Raw genomic sequence first — 18,124 nt, forward strand, 5'->3', positions numbered from 1 at the left:
TTACTATTTTGAAAAAAATTCAGCTACTAGAGTATCATCAATTTTTAATCCTAATACACACAGACAACTCTGCACAAGAGCCGTATGTCAAAACCAGGTCATATAATAAAGAAGATATCTGGCTCCTTGATGTAATCTGACTATAACATTAACCAAGTTACCAGATTTCATTTTACCAAAGCTAAAAACATTTAACAGTAAGAAAATAGACTACTTTTTCAAATATTATGCAGATTACAAGTTTTAAGCAACAAATTTAGCATTAAAATCCTAGACTACACAGCTTTCTTTACTCTTGTTAAAAACACTTTTTCTCTCAGTATTCAAATTATTTGATTTTTTTCCCCAATATATTTGCAGTTATTATTGGAAACATTTTAACAGATCTCCAAGAAGGATAAAAGTAGTGACACAAGCATGAAAACAAAACAAACCTGTAATAAGCAATTAACAAAAGGAAATGGACCCCAAATATTCAGGATGAGTAAAGTAACAGAAAGGTGGAAAAACTTACACACTAACTAGAGCACAAACTAATACTTATAGCAAACTTTAACCACATTTGTTCCCTTCTTTCAACTCTAACCTCTGAAATAGTACACTCCAGGAACCATAACAAACAAGACCAGCTTCCAAAAAGAACATTTAATTGGGAAAACGTGTAAGAGCCACAAGATGCCTTTATCAGGAGCGAAATCAAGCAAAAGTTTCGATTTAGTTTTTGACAAACAAGAGTTAGGAATTGGAAACACTGCTGCAGCCAAACAAAACAACAAAATACCATAATGCTACCTTCTCCACGAGAACAAAAGCATCAACCACCAACTCCACCCCACCCCCAAGCAGGCTGTTGCTCCCTAACCACAGAGCCAATGTTGTAGACAATGTAATCCCACAGGGAAGACAGAAGGTCACAGACACACTGTGAAATCATAAAATAAGGTCCACGCTTTAGAAAGACGTGGTAGTACTTCCACCAGTCAAGATTTCGTTTGGAACTAACAGGTGGAAGACAGAAACAGCCCATTCTTTTTCTTGACTGCCTTCCCTCAACACCTAGAGCAAAGTCACACGTGCTGAGCAGAGTTCAAAATTAAGGGCACGGCACTTACAATAGACAGCAGAATTCAAGATGTGGTGAGGATGGCAATATGCAATGTAAGGCTGCAGGTGAGGCTGCATGCTGTATACCAGCAGTGGGTCTGTTATTATTCATCAGCTGTAGGTGGCTAAAAGGGTGTCACTTATTACAGTGACAGACGCTGCAGCTGGCTAGCCGTGGTTGAGTAATAAATACCCAGTGTGGCTGAAAGGGATGGCGACTATCATTCATTACGATCCAGCGTGGCTTAGTGGGGCGGAGAAGCTGTTACCCTTCACTGCGATGCAATATTGGCAGGAAGGCAGATAAAAACTCAACAAAGCCTTAGGAATGGTGCACGGGGAGGAGAGAAATGGGATCTCAGTCCTCCAGCCTCAGAGAACCCGTGTCCTGCTAGCAGGGCTGGAAAGCCTGACGGGTCTCGGCGTTACCGAGAGCGCTCCGTGGCAGTGACAGAGGCGCTCGGAGGGCCGGGGGCCTCCAGCCGGGCCCCGCCGGGCCAGGGGGCTGGAGCGGGGCTCTGAGGCACTGCGCTCAACTTCTGCTCGCCGCAAACCGAGAGCCTTTGTCCGAGCGCTCCCGGTATGCGGCCGACGGAGCCTGGGGGTCCCCGTCCTGCGGCAGGATGAGTTGGGGCTACAGAGAAGGGGAAACGGCCTCTGGCAGCCCCGGCTCCCGTCCCTTCCCCGTTGGGCTCCGCTGCTCTCCAGGAAGCCCACGGAGAGGGATCCCCCTCTGGGAGCAGCGGGGACGATCACTGACCCTGCACGGAGTCCCGACCGGGGTGTCCGTGTCGGAGACCGGGAGAGCAAAGGAAGCGTCCAGCCCCGCCGGGACCCCGGCTCCGAGGAGCCTCCGGAGAGCCGGGCCGGTGGGGAGCCGTCACCCGGGGTGCGGGGGGCCTCCTCCCGTCTGCCCACCCGGGGGGGATCCCAGCCCCCCGGAGGTTTGCGTCTCGGGGCCTGCCCCGGCGCCGTCCGGAGGGCAACCCCGGCTTCCCCAGAGCGGCGGCCGAAGCGCCGAGGGGCGGGAGGCGAGGGGCCGGGGCTCCGCCAGCCCTGGGAAGAGACGGCTCCCGGCGCGGCGCTGCGAACCCCCCGCACTTACCCTGTCACAACAGGCGCCATCTTCCACAAACTCTCGCCAAAACTCCTACTCTCGCGAGAGCGTTTCCCCCCCCTCCCTTCCCCCTCTCTCCGCCCCGCCCCCTCCTCCTCCTCCTCCTTCCCGGGCCCGGAGCGCGCGTGCGCGGGCTCGTGAGACACGCGCGGGGCGCGGGGTGGGGGGGGGGAGGGGCGGGGCTGTCCCCGCAGACACAACAGCGGCCGAGGCGTGGGAACCCCGCGGGTCTCGCGAGAGCGGCGGGCAGAGATGGGAGAAAGGGGGAGTTCTCGCGAGAACGGAGGGGAGCGGCGGGGAGGGGAGGGGAAACCGGGGGATTCCCTCAGCTGCGGCGCCTCCACCCGCGGGCGGGCAGGGAGGGACGGACCAAGATGGGGGGGGAGGTTGGAACAGAGGCGGGCGGCTGGGGGGGACAAACCGTGCGGGGTGAGGAGGGAAGGGAGAGGGGGCCACCAGCGTATGGGGATGGAGAGATGCGGGACCGGCTTGGAGCGCCGGGCAGGGGAGGTCACAGCCGCGGCCGCCTGCCCCGCAACCCCCCTACACCCCCCCCGAGGCGGGAAGCGGCAGTGGGGCGGCCCGCCTCGTGCTGCTGGGGGGCCCGGCACATGGCGGCCTCGGGGGGCCCCGCGCTGTCCCGCAGAGCTCTGGGGATACCCGCAGCCACCTCAGTGCCCGCTGTGAGGGGCAGTGCGGGCCCCGGCGTGGGGTGGGCGGTGAGCGGGGGCATGGGGCAAGTTGTTTTTTTTGGTTTTTTTCTCCCCCGGTCTAAAATTGATGTTTTGAGGAGTTCAGAGCAGAGGTGTTGGGGAAGTTTTGTCAGTCCGTGACAGGCCTGCTCTCTCTTCAAACCGCTTAAATCGTGAAAAACGGAGCCCAAGTTGGTAACAAACAGCTTTGGGGTTCCGGGCAGAGCTGTAGAAGTCAAAACCCCCCAATTGGCGGCAGCACAGAACAAACGCTTCCTCATTCATTACAGAGGTTAAAAATTAGTTCGTGCAAAACCTTGAAACCCGTGATAAATGAAAAGAGAGCCTTAAAAGTGAATAAAAAACAAGTAGGAGATGGGGATGTAGAGGCAGAGCTATGAGAAAGATCTATTCGATTTCTTACACAGAAATACTACATCACTTTTTCGAAAAATCGGTTTTCAATGAAAAGCTTGGTTTCACAATATTGTTGTCATCTGCAACCAACATGCGTAAGATATATTTGTTTAGCAAACAAAAACTGTTGAATCTGCCAAGACTCCAATAAAGCAAACCTTGTGGTGACCTCAGATAGACCTCTGAATATAGGCACTGGAACAGAAGGTATCTACAGGTCAATTACCTGGATATGCTCCAGTGTTTTGACATCATGAAAAATAAGGAGATTTTTAATTAATTTAACAAAATGGCCACTTCAAGCTGTGAGTCTGACTGCCCATTAAAGGACTACGTTTGAAAATCCTTTTACATCAAGGGTTCTGTACTGTCTGGTCAGCTTCCTCTGTGCCTTTTTAGCATAAAATGTCAATCCAACTTCAAGCACAAATGCAACATTGATAAAAAGATCCGTTGAGATTCCAAAACCCACATCATTTTTATTACTTCACCTCTGTCCCTCTGCTGCCTCCCAAATCAGGAAACAAGACATTTCAGCAGTCCCAGGTTTCTCTCCCACATACACTCTCTGCTGCTATCACTCATTCAATTAATAATGCCTCAGATAAGTTAATTCCTGCTTTAAGGGATTGCTTGGTGACAAAATTTGCTGTCACTCTACTCAATGTACTAACAGCTGCTGTTTGCCATTATTAAGGGACTTTCCCCACCGTGATTTCCCCCTCCTCCTTCGGGATGAGAGGACTTTGGCTCCCTCATAGGTGCAGTTCTCGGCAAAAGCACAATGCATGCTGGAAATCCTCTGTATTGTTTGCAGAGAGAAACTCATAATCCCTTTGGAAATCTCTTCCTAAAAACATCTTCTCTTTCTTTTTTCTTTTTTTTTTTTTTTTTTTTTTTTTTCCTCCCCAGGCTAAAGAATGATCTCAGCTCACGCTAGCTCCATTCCATTAAGAATGGTTATTGGATATTTGCCATGGACTGCCTCTAGATGGTCATTTTCTGGGGCCCCTCTTTTAGTGTGTTTTGAATCAAACTGGAAAATCTAAAAATATAGCACACAATAATCTGCAGTGTCTAGACTCTTAATATTTTACGAAAAAGGCATTTTGATTAATAACCAAATTAATTGCATAGTGGAGCAGGTATATATTGTAGTCCTTTCCATCACTGACAGAGGAACATTATAGAACAAATAAGCATTGAACTGGTTTGTTTTTTTTTCTTTCTGATTATAACCAATCTGTAGTGCAAAAGGCCAGGAATACTATTCAGATCAAAAACAATAGCCTGCAATCATGTGAGCAGCCAGTGGAATGAAAGATACTAAAACCCAGAGAGGGTTTTTTACACATTGAATTTTCTTCTTGCTGCTGAAAATGTGTATTTCACATAGCAGAGTGTGAGCATTTCCTGGTGGCTTTGGTGGAAACTGAAAGCACCCAGCACCTCAGGGAACCAGCCCCTGCTTCCTGGTCTGGGATGAATATAAACACTTCCAGAGCTGGGGTAGAAAAATTTAAACACGAGGTTTGCACCCTTTGCAATCCTGTGTTTGCTATGCAAATCAGGAGTTACCTAAGCACTGCTTGGGGCTGGTGGAAGGGTTCTGGATCAGGGCAGTCACTTCAGAGGTGAATTAGAGAAGCAGAGCTTGGAGGCATCTCTGGAGGATGTGATTTCAGAAAGTGTTGGGCTTCACTCTTCCTCCAAGCAGGTGCTCTGCCAGGTGACTCCAGCTGGGTGCTCAGAATCATTAAATGCCCTCAAAAATATGGAAGGCTGTTAAAGAAGGAAATCCAGATTATTCTCAATTGCAAACTGGGGGACAGGGCCACTTCCTGCATCTTTGGATTCAGATGGGAGCCAGGTCCGTGCATCCGTGCTCAGTGGATGCCAGCAGCTTCATCTGGGAATATGTATGGTTCCCTTGTCCTCCCAGGATCTTACTTTGGGTGGAAAGAGGAGAAAAGACAGGCAGCCTTCTAACAGCCCCCAAAGTCATTAGAGATCAAGCCCTCCATGTGGACAGGAGGAAGTCTTTTGGCCCAAAGTTTGGGCTTCCTGGTGATGCTGAAGGAGCTGCTGGCTCTGGGGTGTGGAGCTCCAGACAGGAGCTGGGAACTCCAGACAGGAGCTGGGATAACCAGGCCAGGATTCCAGGAGCTTGTCCAGCCAGCCCAAACTAAACATTATCCTGCTCAGCTTTGACTCTGGACTTCCCCAGAGCCCGTTCTGTTGGGCACAGCACTAGGTAACAGGCTTTCTGGCTTCTCATTTGGCAGCTGCCTCCCACCCTGCTGACTTGGAGAAAGATGAGAAGGCAACAGACCCAGACCCATTTGTGCAGAGCACCCCGTGTCTCTTGCACACTTAGCATAACCATGGAGGAGACACACAAGGGGGCAGGGGTCCCCTTTTCAGTCAAGTCTGTCTTCTTATAAAAAGTAAATCAGTGTGTTGTAAAATCCTAGCTATTTATAAAATCCTGTTACCTTAAAAAGCACGGCAGGTAGAAGAACTGCACAGTCATCTTAAACTTCATTATAACATCAGGTTTATCTCGAGGTGTTGCAGTGTGTATCTGGTGGTGTAAATCACACATTCTAGTAGTAGGTACCGTGATACAACCCCATTGGAATTTTGTAAGCACAGGATGTACAGTGTGGTTCAACTGCGTGTCTGGGAAAGAAAATAAACAGACAGTTGCCCACAGAAGATACCACACAGCTGAACTTTGGCTCCTGTGCCAACAAAAGTTATCACTTAAGCTACAAAGTGGACAGCTTGATGTCAGGTGTGCCTCTGGTGTTCAAAGTGGATGCTCTTGTTCAACTTAGAGGATTTGCAACTCTGTCTTGAGGATGACTGGGGAAAGGATGGGCTGGTTAGCAATGTGCTGCAGGAACTGTGTTAAACAGTTTTCATTCGTGTGTCATAACCTCAGAGAGGAGAGGAGCACAATGAGAAATCTGAATCTGCATCTTCATGCCTGTTGAGGTGCCTTAGTATGGGAGCTCCCAAAAGCTGCAGCCAGGCTCTTGCTCTGGTGTTGCCTTGCAGACAATTCCAGTCCCTCCACAAAGTGTTTTTATAATGTAAAGGCAAGATGCAAGAAGTGAGCAGAGCAAACAATCGGAAGGAAGAGGGGGAGGGGAAGATGAGGTTGACAGTAATAACATCATGTGGGTATGTAGGTTAACAGTGTGAACAGCTTGATGACTGAAATCTGTAATATTTTTAAATACATTTCTAGAACACTGTTCAGACACTTTGAATCGTATTAAATATTGCTCCTCACCTGAAAAAAAGGATGTGGCAGTGGGTTCTGCCCTGCTGTCCCCACACAGCCTTCATCAGCAGTGCTGGCTGAGGCCATCAGCTGCCCCATCCTCAGGGTTTCCCTGCAGGTCTCACCACACTTTAGTGACCCTGTGAATCAGCTGGAGAGTAAAATGTCCAGGAGGCCTGGCAGAGCCTGCCCATCATCCACAAGGTACCTTTGGCCCCTGCACCCCGGCATTCAGAACCACAGACCCCAGCAGAGCAGAGGTTTGCTGGGTGCTGGCAGGAGCCACACTGCCCCAACCTTGTGCCATGGTTGGTTTGCACACCCACCAAACCAGTTCTGAGACTGAGCTGCAGTGTGCAGGATTACAAAGCCATTACTGACTAGGAGTACAGTAGGATAAACTGTGTCAAAAACACCCTCCGTGCTTCCAAAACATACTGGAAATGTTACAGCTCCTTCTCAGTCTGCCTGCTCCCTGTAGGACTGACTTTGAGCAGAGTACAACAGGGGAGATGGTTTGTATCCTACTGCAATCAAGAGGACAGGAAAGATGGAACCAGTCAGACTGAATTATCAGAAGTAATTAAGCAAAAGGAAGATGCAAAGATTATGATACGGCTCCACATATTTTATAAATTTTTTTCATACATAAATTTCATGTGCAGTGCTACAGTTTTGAATCAATGTGAAAACAGATACCTTTGTGCAGAAAAACTACTTGGCCAGAGCTGCTGCTGCAGTTACATTGTTTTCCTGGTGTATATTAGTTAACCATCTACACTATCAGTAATGCACTCACACCCAAACCTGTAATTTGGCAACTGAGTTATAGCTGATTTTTTCGGGTAGTCTGCTCTTCCATTCATGAGGCTTTTGGAGAAAATGTATGCTGACACAATTCACCTTTACCTGCAAGTTAAGTGTGTTTTTGGAAAAGCATCCAAAGAATGAAAACTCACTTGGTTTGACAAAACACGAGAGAAACCCACACTTTTTATTACACACATTATTCTGCTGGATATAGTGCTCAGGGGAATTTCAGACTAAGTATAGCAAGGTACAAAAAAAGAGCTTAGCAGCCTCTTCTAAAAGAAAACCACAAGATAACCCCTTGATAAAACTACCACTAAAAACCTACTTGAGTTAGAAACCAGCCCATTTTTCTATGTCCTAGGAAAGTCTTAAGTCCCAGCCATAACCACACAGTATGTCAAACGGGAGGTAATACAGACAGAAATCCTTAACCTCTAATTCTGCATACAAATACATGCACCCAGGAATTTTCCTAGTTATGAGTAGAGAGAGGAGTTAAGAAATTTATTGCTTTACAAAAAGTATACAGCTAGGTACCACAAAGATACTACTTGGAGAATTTAGAGACTGTTAAGCGTTGTGCTTAATCCTGCAGGAAAAAACTTAAACTAATTTTGTGTGTTCAGTGGCTTACAGAGACTGTCCATGGCCTCAGGCTGTGAAGATAATACTTGGTTTTGGGCTGCTTCTTTGTTTAAAACATTGAGGAAGTTATACATGCCTGAAACAGATTTTTTTTAAGTAGACCAGGCAGTGTGAAAGAACACATAATCCTAAAACATAATAATCTTGTAATACTGCCATGTTGATATCTCTTTGAATTATTTCTTTTGTCAGGAATACTTGCACAAGTTCTACTTGTTGTGTATTTAGTCTGACTTGCATACCACCCTCACTGTGAGCCTCTGCTGTTCTCTAGTCCACTTTCCATGATCTTGAAAAAAGACTATTTGTGGCAGAAATTAATGAAAATAAATTCCATACAAATTGCCTGGGAATATTTCATTGCTTAGATTTAGGGTGGCTGAAACTTGTGAATAAAATAGTCTTTTGAGTTTTTTCCTTTTAGGGGATTACATGTGACCTTTTAATGCTGAAGTTCATTAGTGCTTGGATATCATATTGATGAGCTTTGTATAAATGAGTGGATGAACAGATGAATCATAACTAAGGTAATGAGCTTATAGCTGTTATGGAGGTAGCTGACAACATGTCATGGCTGCTAATTAACTGTAGAATTTCTGTACAATTTTATTTATTGCCAGTCTTGGTTCATAATTCACTCTCTCTTCTTTAATCTTAACAAGCAGTGTTTCATTTTCAATCTTCCAGACAGCTATATCTTTTTCTCTAGAAATCCAGCTATCCAGCCATTCTTATTACTTATGACTTTGTTATCAGTTTGTTTTTCTGCTCATTACTGGCACTGACCTTGCCAAGAGCTAAGCACATGCATAATTTTACTCATGCAATTAGACTCATTAAAGCTAATGGGATTACTCAAGAAAGTAAAGGTACTTCTGTTTAAGTGTTTGTTGTTTGAGGTAGTGGCTAGAAACAAGATCAGGAAGGTCTGGAAGGAATTGAGAGCGAACAAAAATTTTCTTTAAATGTCATATCAAGAGAAATGAAAACATTTCTCCCTTGACCCAACCCTAATGGGTGATGAACACAAGGTTGTTTCACACTGGAGCCAAACAGGGATTTTCTGACATTGTTTTTAATTCAGAAGACAGGGGCTTTTCAAAACTGAAGCTGGTCTCAGCAAACTTTACAAGATCATTTCTTATGTCTAGGATGAAATTTCTAAGTGAAAGATAATTAATGAGGAATACACATCTCAGCCATTAGCTCCGTGGCTGCAATGTAATGATGTGACCTGGGAGACTCCAAGTCCCTCCAGAAATATTTTATTAATATGGGGAGTTTGAAAGAGGTAAACCCAGGGCAGGTTTCCCCTGTGCAGAAAGAGGGAGATTGCTCATAATTAAACAACATAAAGGTGCCTACTATTTCAGAGGAATAGTCCAACAGTTTGGACATTAACATACACATTGAGGGGTTTTTTTGTGAGAAATTCTCAAGAGGTGTTTATGCTGGTAGAGAGTGAGGGAGAAGTCTAGGGAAGCTTTGTAAAAATAGAAATTAATTTCCTTGCCAGTATTCCTGCCCCACCTTTGTTCCTCATTTCAAGCACTGCCTTTCTTAGAGCCTGCCCACTCAAACCTAGCAGAAGCACCAGAGCAGCCAGGAATACAGTGTTTAGAGAGCAGAGGGTTTTCAGCCCCTTTCTTTGACAGCCGTCTTGGCCGAGGCTGGGAGAGGAGGGGCAGGGAACAGTTACTCCATCCATCTCTAGGAAGTTCCCTTCTGGACCATCAGGACAATTTTATGGCCATTGGCAACACGGGCCAAGTATCCAGTGGATTATTATTAACTCCAGCACACTATTATTTGTCATTTTTGACCTCTGAAGAGATGCCTCATAGACAATGAATTACAAAAAATCTGGCCTCTCACTTGCAAAAACAAAACCCAACTGTTCTGCTATCGTTCTGAAGCAATAAATCTACTGCGGCCTTGGGAAAAAAACATCACGTGTGGACTTTCACCCATTTTATACCTTCCTTTCAAAACAGACGCTTATTTTGGTCCCTGACAGAAAAAAATGACAACGAAAACTTAGTAAAGCTTCAGCAGAGGCTATCTGTAGTCTAGAAGTTAAAATATTCACTTAATACTAACTCCTGTGCTCTGGCTATTTCTGTGTAGAGGGTGAAAAAAAAAGCAAATCCACCACTCCTGACTCTAACAGTGGGGGTGGGGGGTTACCCTTTACCATTACTCCCTTTTCCTAGGAAAGCAACTGCTCTATGCCCCAGTGCACATGATTTTCTTAGCATTGGAAAGAGCCATGTGGTGTGGGTCCAGTGTGAGATCTCAGCACCCAAGGTTTTGTGATTAGTGGCAGAGGAGGGAGGCTGGGGTGACAGTTAGGGTTGTGCCAGCCTGTACTGTACATACAGCTGTTGCTGCACAGGGGAGGGAAACACAGGGTCTGGCTGTCTGTTCCAAACAAAAAGAAGTGGCACATGCTATTACTTCCAGATCATTGCAGTCCCTGCACCACCATCTGCTGGGGGTCAGAGCAGTTGTCCGGGTCGGCGTCAGTCATGCACAAACTCAATGCCTTCCAGGGAGCTGCTCCCAGCAGTACATATTTACAGGAACAATAAAGCAAACCTGCTCCCTGGACACAGGCACCACAATGCTCCGTCACATTGGGAACAAAGGGGCACAACCAAAGTGGATCTGCATGACAAAGGAGGTTCTTGGGGATCACAGCTTTGTGATTTCAGGCCCTAACACAAATTGAAGGGAAGAAAAACTGTCAGCAATAAGCCCAAACCTAGTGGTCGTTGTATTTGTAATTGATGTAGCATGGCTAAAAGGGTGCTTGGGTCTCTTATGTTTCCCCCTTTCCTACTTACAGAGTCCTCTGCAGAAGAGAGTTTAAGGGGAAAAGCTTCGAAAATAAACGTAAACCACTTGGATATATTCTTCTGTGACAGCAACAAGATGATCTCTGCCACTTACCCCAGCTTGTCTGTGCATATCTCTTTTTACAGGGCTTATGCCATGTGCTGGAGTGAGGAGTGGAGAGCCCTGGCTGACGTAAACTGAGCAGTTCCTGGAAACAGGATGAGTAGAACTGTGTCACTGGGATGTTGAAACCAAATAAGCAGTTTTAGCATCTTTTCAGCCCAGACAAAAACTAGTGAGTAATTAATTTCTTCTGCTAAAACTGGTTGCCTTAACACCACCAGTATGAGACATCAGGCATCACTGCAGGACATGGCAAACCTTTCATATAGTGCTGCCCTGCACCCCTAGCTGAACATATGCCCACAGATGTGACACCGCTGGTGCCTAAAACTGGAGTTGGGTCTCCTTGCTGTACATCAAGGCATAGATAAAGCACAACTTTTCTTTTTCATCTGGGCTAGTTTGTTTCAGCACTGCGTTGAAATGGAAGCAGAGGAGCAATGGAGCTCGGTGCAGAGACATCTGCATTGCTTGGGACAAACTTAGCAGCATTCAACTCAGTTTATCAGTTTGGTCTTGGCATCATCACTGTTAAAACAGGCAGTAGGGCCAGCATGGGGTAAGAGGAATGGGCAGCAGCCCTGGAAAGCTATGAAAAGGGCAGGTGGAGCTGGACCCATAACATTTTTAAGCGAGGCTCATTGCCAAATAACTAGAAACTGTGCTGTACTTGCAAAAGCACAGGAGGAACTGCTGTACTCCTTGCCTCACATAGCTGAGGTGTCTGTCACAGCGCTACCACACACATAATCTTTCACATTTCATCTGATAATTAGTGGTTTTGGCACACGTAAGCCCAGCCTTGTTAGGCCCTATCATTGGTTGCTTTTTATTAAGCTCCACTCTGGGCATTTTTATGGAAAGCCTCTCCAATCTGTGTAATGTTTGACAGCCTTCTCGGATGCTCTGCTTGAAATATAATATGAAAGAGGAGAAGACCTCCAGGTAGCTGCACCCACATGCCTTCTAAACTCCTCCCTGGCAGTGCTGGCAGCAGGAAATCCCAGCTGCTGGTGCCGTTGAGCTGGTTCTGGAGCCTGCGGGGGCATGTGCAGCAGCCTTTGCATGTTTCCTTGGAAAACATCACCAGGCTCAGTTACTTATTTGTTACTTGGAGGGCACTTGCCCTGAGCCATTCAGTATGGAGCTGCACTGCACACGTTTGCACTTCAATGAGGCAGCTTTTCAGTGTCAGATCAGAACTACAAAAGTTATATATGTATGTATATATAAACAATCTAGTGCCATGGAACTGAATTGGAAGCAAAAGGATGCAGGAGAGTAGGCAATTTATAGTTTAGATAAATACTAAAATGCATGCAAAATGCAAATAACTTGATGTCTCTAATTTTTGAGAGAGGGAAGGCTGGCAGAGTGGCGATGCCAGGACACTAGTGATAAAGTGAAAGGATAAAGAGCTTTCAGCCTGTAGGTAACTGATGCTTCAAATGTGTAGGGTCAGAAAGTTATCCAAGAGAAGTGAAGAGAAGGATTCAATGGATGGAGCACGGACTAGATAAGGAACTGGCTGGATGGTCACACCCAAAGAGCTGTGATCAGTGGCTCAGTGTCCAAATGGAGATGTGTGACAAGTGGGGTTCCTCAAGGGTCAGTACTCAGAGCAGAGCCATTTAACAGCTTTGTTGGCAGCATGGACAGGGAACTGAATGCACCCTCAGCAAGTTTGCAGATGACACCAAATTGTGTGGTGAAGTCAACACGTTAGAGGGACAGGATGCCATCCAGAGGGACCTTGGGAGGCTTGAGAAGTGGACTGGAACAAACTGCATGAGGTCCAACAAGGCCAAGTTCAAGGTTCTGCACCTGGGTCAAATCAATCCATGCACAAGTACAGGAGGAGAAGGGATTGCAGAGAGCCCTGAGGAGAAGGACTTGGGGGTGGGGGTGGAGCAGAAGCTCAACACGAGCCATCAATGTGTGACTGCAGCTCAGAAAGCCAACTGGGTCCTGGGCTGCATCGAAAGCAGCACAGACAGCAGTCCAGGGAGGGGATTCTCCCCCTCTGCTCTGCTCTTGTGAGACCCCACCTGGAGTTCTGTGTCCAGTTCTGGAGTCCCCAGCATAAGAAGGACACAGAGCTCCTGGAACGTGTCCAGAGGAGAGGCCCTGATATGATCAGAGGGCTGGAGCACCTCCCCTATAAAGACAGGGTAAAGGAGTTGGGGTTGTTCAGCCTGGAGAAGAGGAAGCTCCAAGGTGACCTTATAGCAACCTTCCAATATCTGAAAGGGCTACAAGAAAGCTGGGGGAGGGCTTTTTACACAGGTGTGTAGTGAGAGGACAAGGGGAAATGGGTTGAAACTTGAAGAGGGGAGATTTAGGTTGGACATTAGGAAAAAATTATTTCCTCTGAGGGTGGGGAGACATTGGCACAGGTTACCCAAGGAAGCTGGGGCTGCCCCCTCCCTGGAAGTGTTCAAGGCCAGGTTGGATGGGGCTTTGAGCAACCTGGTCTGGTGGGAGGTGTCCCTGCCCATGCAGGGGGGCTGGAACTGGATGATGTTTAAGGTCCCTTCCAACCCAAACGATTCGATGATTATTTGTGTCATCCCTTTTGGTGGTTGCTTGCAGCTGTGTTGGCAGCTTTATTCCAGCTGTGACTGGATTAGCACAGGGAATGGGGTGAGTATTTCAGTCATCCTTCTGGATGCAGTGCAGACATATTCTTCAAGTAATATTTGGAGAGTTTAGGGCTAGTTTCATGTGTTCTGTAAATAATTAAGGGATTTCAGTATTCAGAAGATATTTTACAAGTCCTGGATTAGCTAAAAAATGCAAAACACAAGAGCAGACACATTCTGCCTAATAAAATTCCTTTTCTAATAAAAATAAAGCTTTTACTAACAACTTAATAACCATATTGGTACTCTTGTTCTATGGCATGTTCCTGCTTCACCATGTTCTTTTATGGAATACTCCCTCCTCAACCATATTGTATACCTAAAAGAAATGCCTTGGAAAAAATGTATTCTTAACTTCTATTTTGTAAATTGTCATTGTGTAAACAAAGGAGTTAAGTTTATTTTTCTTAACTGTCTAGGTGAAATTAATTTGTATGGTGCCTGGCCCAGTGGGTATCCAGCTAGATGTGGAGCTGAGGAATCTAATGCTGAAACCACATAGCATCCAGGAGTGTACTGGAAACTCTTTGTTTGGTACCCAAGTGGGAGATGGGCTGTCAGGAAAATCTAGGCCAGAAAAACAATTTTATTTTTTATGGCTTCTTTACTTCATCAATATCACCCTTTATCGCTGAGGCTGGAGATTTGTTTCTATAAAGCCCAGTTCTGGGAGTTACCAGATCTCTGGACAGTACAAATTAAATCCAGATCAGGCACAATGAAACCCTGAAGCAGCCAGAGCACATAATACATAGATATAATGGCTGTTGATGCCAGCCTTATGCTGTGTGCTGCCCCAGTGATAACTGGGAGTAAAGGTGATAATTGATCACACTCAAATTGCACAGAGGCAAGGCTTTGCCTTTTTGAACAAATTTAATCTATTAACTTAAGCTGTACCAGTTGAGTCCATTGCATCAAGAGGTGGTGAAATTTTTGATCTGGGATTAACTTCTGTAACTTTGGATTTACTGCCTGGTGGAGCCTTGGCCTGATTTTAACCCCCAGACTACTTAAATGCTGTTTCTTAATGTATCTGCCTTGAACTAATTTACAGATCTAATAACCTATCTTCTTCCAAATCTTTTCTCTGAATTGCTTCTGCAGTAATGTCTGCCAGAAATTTCTAATGCCTAATGGCCAGATAAATGACCATTAGGAAGTAATGGATTCATAAAATACAATTATGTAGCTTCATGAAAGCAGCATTTTAGTGATTTGCAGCTGGCCTAGGGCACACAGACAGTTATTGTGGACTTCTGTTGCTTTTGTCCTCTATCCCCTCTCACTGCTTGCTCTACCTGCTTACACCATTGTGGTTTATTTCCCTGAATTTCCTGGACTAAGTAAGTCAGTAGTATTCCCTAAGCATATAATACAGGAGGTTCCCAAGGCATACTGAAGATGCTTAAAACTTGAGGAGGAAGAAAAGTATACTTAAAGCTTTTAATAGTTAAATATATTTCTTCCCATTGTTTATGGTGCTACTTTGAATAGTTATATACATTTTCTGAAGGGATGATTGAAGGGGTTGTGTAAATTTTTGTTTTGTCCTTCATGTGGATTATAAAAGCAGATGACATTACTCTGTTTCACTTGCATCTTTCAAGCCATTGCAGTGTGTTAATGGCTGAGTTGCACCTCACTGAGAAACTGAACTCTGCTTGCTCAGTTTAAATACTTCTGCAAAAGTAACACAGAGGAGAAGTTGTGTATTTAAGGTCCTACTCTGACTAAGCTGGAGTAGCGGACTGGAAAGAAATGTGGCAGAGAGAGAACTCACAGAAGTAAAAGGGTAGGAAGGCAAAAGAGAGAGACTGTTGCTTTGATAAATAGAGAGGGATGGCTGAGCAGCCAGCATCAGATTGCTCCCCATCTCTGTTCTGGCACTTGCTGGTCTATTGAACACAGGCCAGAAGGACATGCTGAATTTGTTGCTCCCGTGTGCCAGCCTTTTCTGCAGCAGCGAGAGAAACCAATCAGCACTGCTTCCAAAGCAGCTGGAACTGAGAAAACCCTGGTCCCCTGCTGCCTGGCAAGCAGCAGTACAGGGTCTTCTCAGTTTCCAGCCACTACAGAGGCTCCATTGACAAAATCTGTGCAGCATTTGAAGGAGCACAATGTGACAATGAAAGAACCTGAGGGAGACAAAACAAGGAAGGGGGAGAAAAGAGGGAGGGGGGAGAATTAAATGGGCATGTGGGAGCAAGCTGAAGGCAGGACAAAAATCTAAAGAAAAAATATGCTAATCGCTGCAAAAAGGGTGATAAAAATAAATCATCATTGTCATATTCAACACCTCTGCGCTCATTTGTCAAATAATGTAGTTGTGGTAGAAAACAAAGCAAGGCTTTACTTGTGTTCCCTCTCACTGTCTCTCTGAGATGCAGACACACTTTCAGTCCCCATTTTCACAAATGCTGTTACGAACACAGAGCAACTGGGAGACACTGCGTCCCACCCCAAGGGCCCTGTGGCAGTGAGAACAGGACAGTTCACATCCTCATCCTCCATTTCAGAGAGAAGCAGAAAGAGTTAAAGAGCCCTGGAAGGCAGGAGGACTGACTGTATGTCTCTCGTTGTTGCTCAGAACAATCGGGAGAGAAACCAAATGCTGCCGGAAACAAAGCCATGGAGCTGGCTCTTTTTCTCCTTTCCCTTGGATTTCTTTGCATTGGCTAAGAGAGCAGGCAGCAGAGTAGAAACCAGGGTTTCTATCACTAATAGCTCAGACCAAAGCAGTATGGCAAGGTTTTAGTTCTTTTACCACTCTCTGCCTGTGTGCGGGGCATCTGGGAGAGGCATCCAAGAGCTGGAGGGATGTGCCTGTGGCAGCATTTTTGTCATCTCCCAGCTGTCCTCACTTTGCAGTGTTTGCTCAGGGTGAAGGGCAGTCTGAGGGTGCAATTTTTTTACAAAGCAACTAAATTGGAAGGAACTCCACGAATGTCCTCACATTTAGCTCACAGCTGCTCAGTCCCCGGGTCCAGCTAGAGCCAAGTCAAAGTAAAATCTGCTGAAGCATGTAGAGGGTGAACACAGGGTGTTCATCACCAGCAGTTCCACTCCAAGCATCTGCCCTTATTGGGAGTAACTTGGCAATGTAGTCATGCAGAAGAGAATATGGCCTGGGACAGAACATTAATGTCTACTGACTTTCTGGGAATTCCTGTTACTTTCTGAAAGGCCAGAGAAGTACACTATAAAAATTGAGGCTGAAGAATAGAAATCCTATTACTTGTTTCTAGAGTCACATCTGCATGGAGCTGAGAAGGGGGTAAATTCCACATTGCCCAAGTTGCAAGTGGGTAAGCTCAATTTACCTGCCTGCCTTTGAGAACCATGTTCTCATAGTCTTAAATCAGTTTCTCTTTTTAACCAAAGGAAGGCTTCTGCCATAATGATGCTTTTTCTTACCAACTTATTCTGATACTTAATCTTGAAATGCATGTTGATACATTTTAAAACTCCATGAAAAGCAACCCTTGCCTTCTGCTTCTATATTTCTCAGGGAAAAGGCATCAGTGAAAACCTGGGAAGAATTAGGTCTAAAGCTTGAAAAAAGTAGCCAGCTTTTGTTTGTTCTTACTCCTCTTACCAGAGGCAATAACTGACTAATGTTAGAAATGCAGCTACAATATAGTACCTCAATGTATTGATCATGGGATCAGAAGTCAGATCCCTCAAATGCTATTTCTGACTTAATCAACGATTTTCAGCTTTTATCAAGTCATTACTATTCTAAGTTTTCCACCCAAATAAAATCATGTTAATACTTGGAAAGCAGAAGAAAGAGTTTGCCACTTAACAATTTACCCATCTGATTTCCAGTTTATTTATTTAAAGTGGATCATTACCCTGCTCTTAAAATGCTACTCTGAATTTCATTAACTACTGCTGGTTAACTTTTTTCACTGAATGTTTAAATTTTGATTAGTTACATTCATTTGAGTAATTTGAGTTCCCTGGCTGGATTGCCAGAGCTCAGGCATCTTTCTAGTGCAGCTGCTGGTGCAAGTACAAAATGTAGTTTCAGTTAATTCCTGTGTATATAATTTTTGCATTTTCTCTCAACAAATGATCAGACACATTTTGAGTGAATGCATGTTTGCAGAAAGACAATAGAAAAGAATGTAAAGCGAATGGTGAAAAAGCATTTGGCTGCTAAAAAGATAATTCCTACAGTTGAGTACTCTTTTGGCTTTAATACTTTTGAATTTCTTCCACTGGAGTCTGATCCATAAAGGGATTTGGTCACTTAAAATAGCAGTTATGTCCTGAAGTTCAGAGTATGTGCTGCTAGAACTTCAGCTCAGCTTCTGTTTAAGCTTAATAGAGAGCAGCCACATTTCCAACATGGATTACACCCACAATCTGTCTTCCAGGTTGCTGGCTCCCAAAGGGAATGCTGGCACTTAAACCCACAAGCACTGTAGGAAAT

General features: G+C 45.3%; 1 protein-coding gene across 3 annotated transcripts in view; it reads right to left on the reverse strand.

Annotated features, from left to right (window-relative positions):
- RBPJ (recombination signal binding protein for immunoglobulin kappa J region) overlaps positions 1-18,124 on the reverse strand; it is a 141,819-nt gene that overhangs the window by 56,277 nt on the left and 67,418 nt on the right. The window contains exon 1 of one of the 3 annotated variants that reach the window (XM_071743797.1): positions 2,210-2,287. The exons of 1 other annotated variant lie outside the window; for it this stretch is intronic. In XM_071743797.1, the coding sequence (XP_071599898.1) occupies positions 2,210-2,229 (20 nt within the window). In that variant the 5' untranslated portion in view covers positions 2,230-2,287. Of the gene's footprint in view, positions 1-1,112; positions 1,320-2,209; positions 2,288-18,124 lie in introns of those variants that run through there. One more of the 3 variants, XM_071743796.1, reaches the window with a different exon arrangement.

Source organism: Heliangelus exortis, chromosome 4 (genome assembly GCF_036169615.1).
Source record: "Heliangelus exortis chromosome 4, bHelExo1.hap1, whole genome shotgun sequence".
Lineage (NCBI taxonomy): Eukaryota > Metazoa > Chordata > Aves > Apodiformes > Trochilidae > Heliangelus > Heliangelus exortis.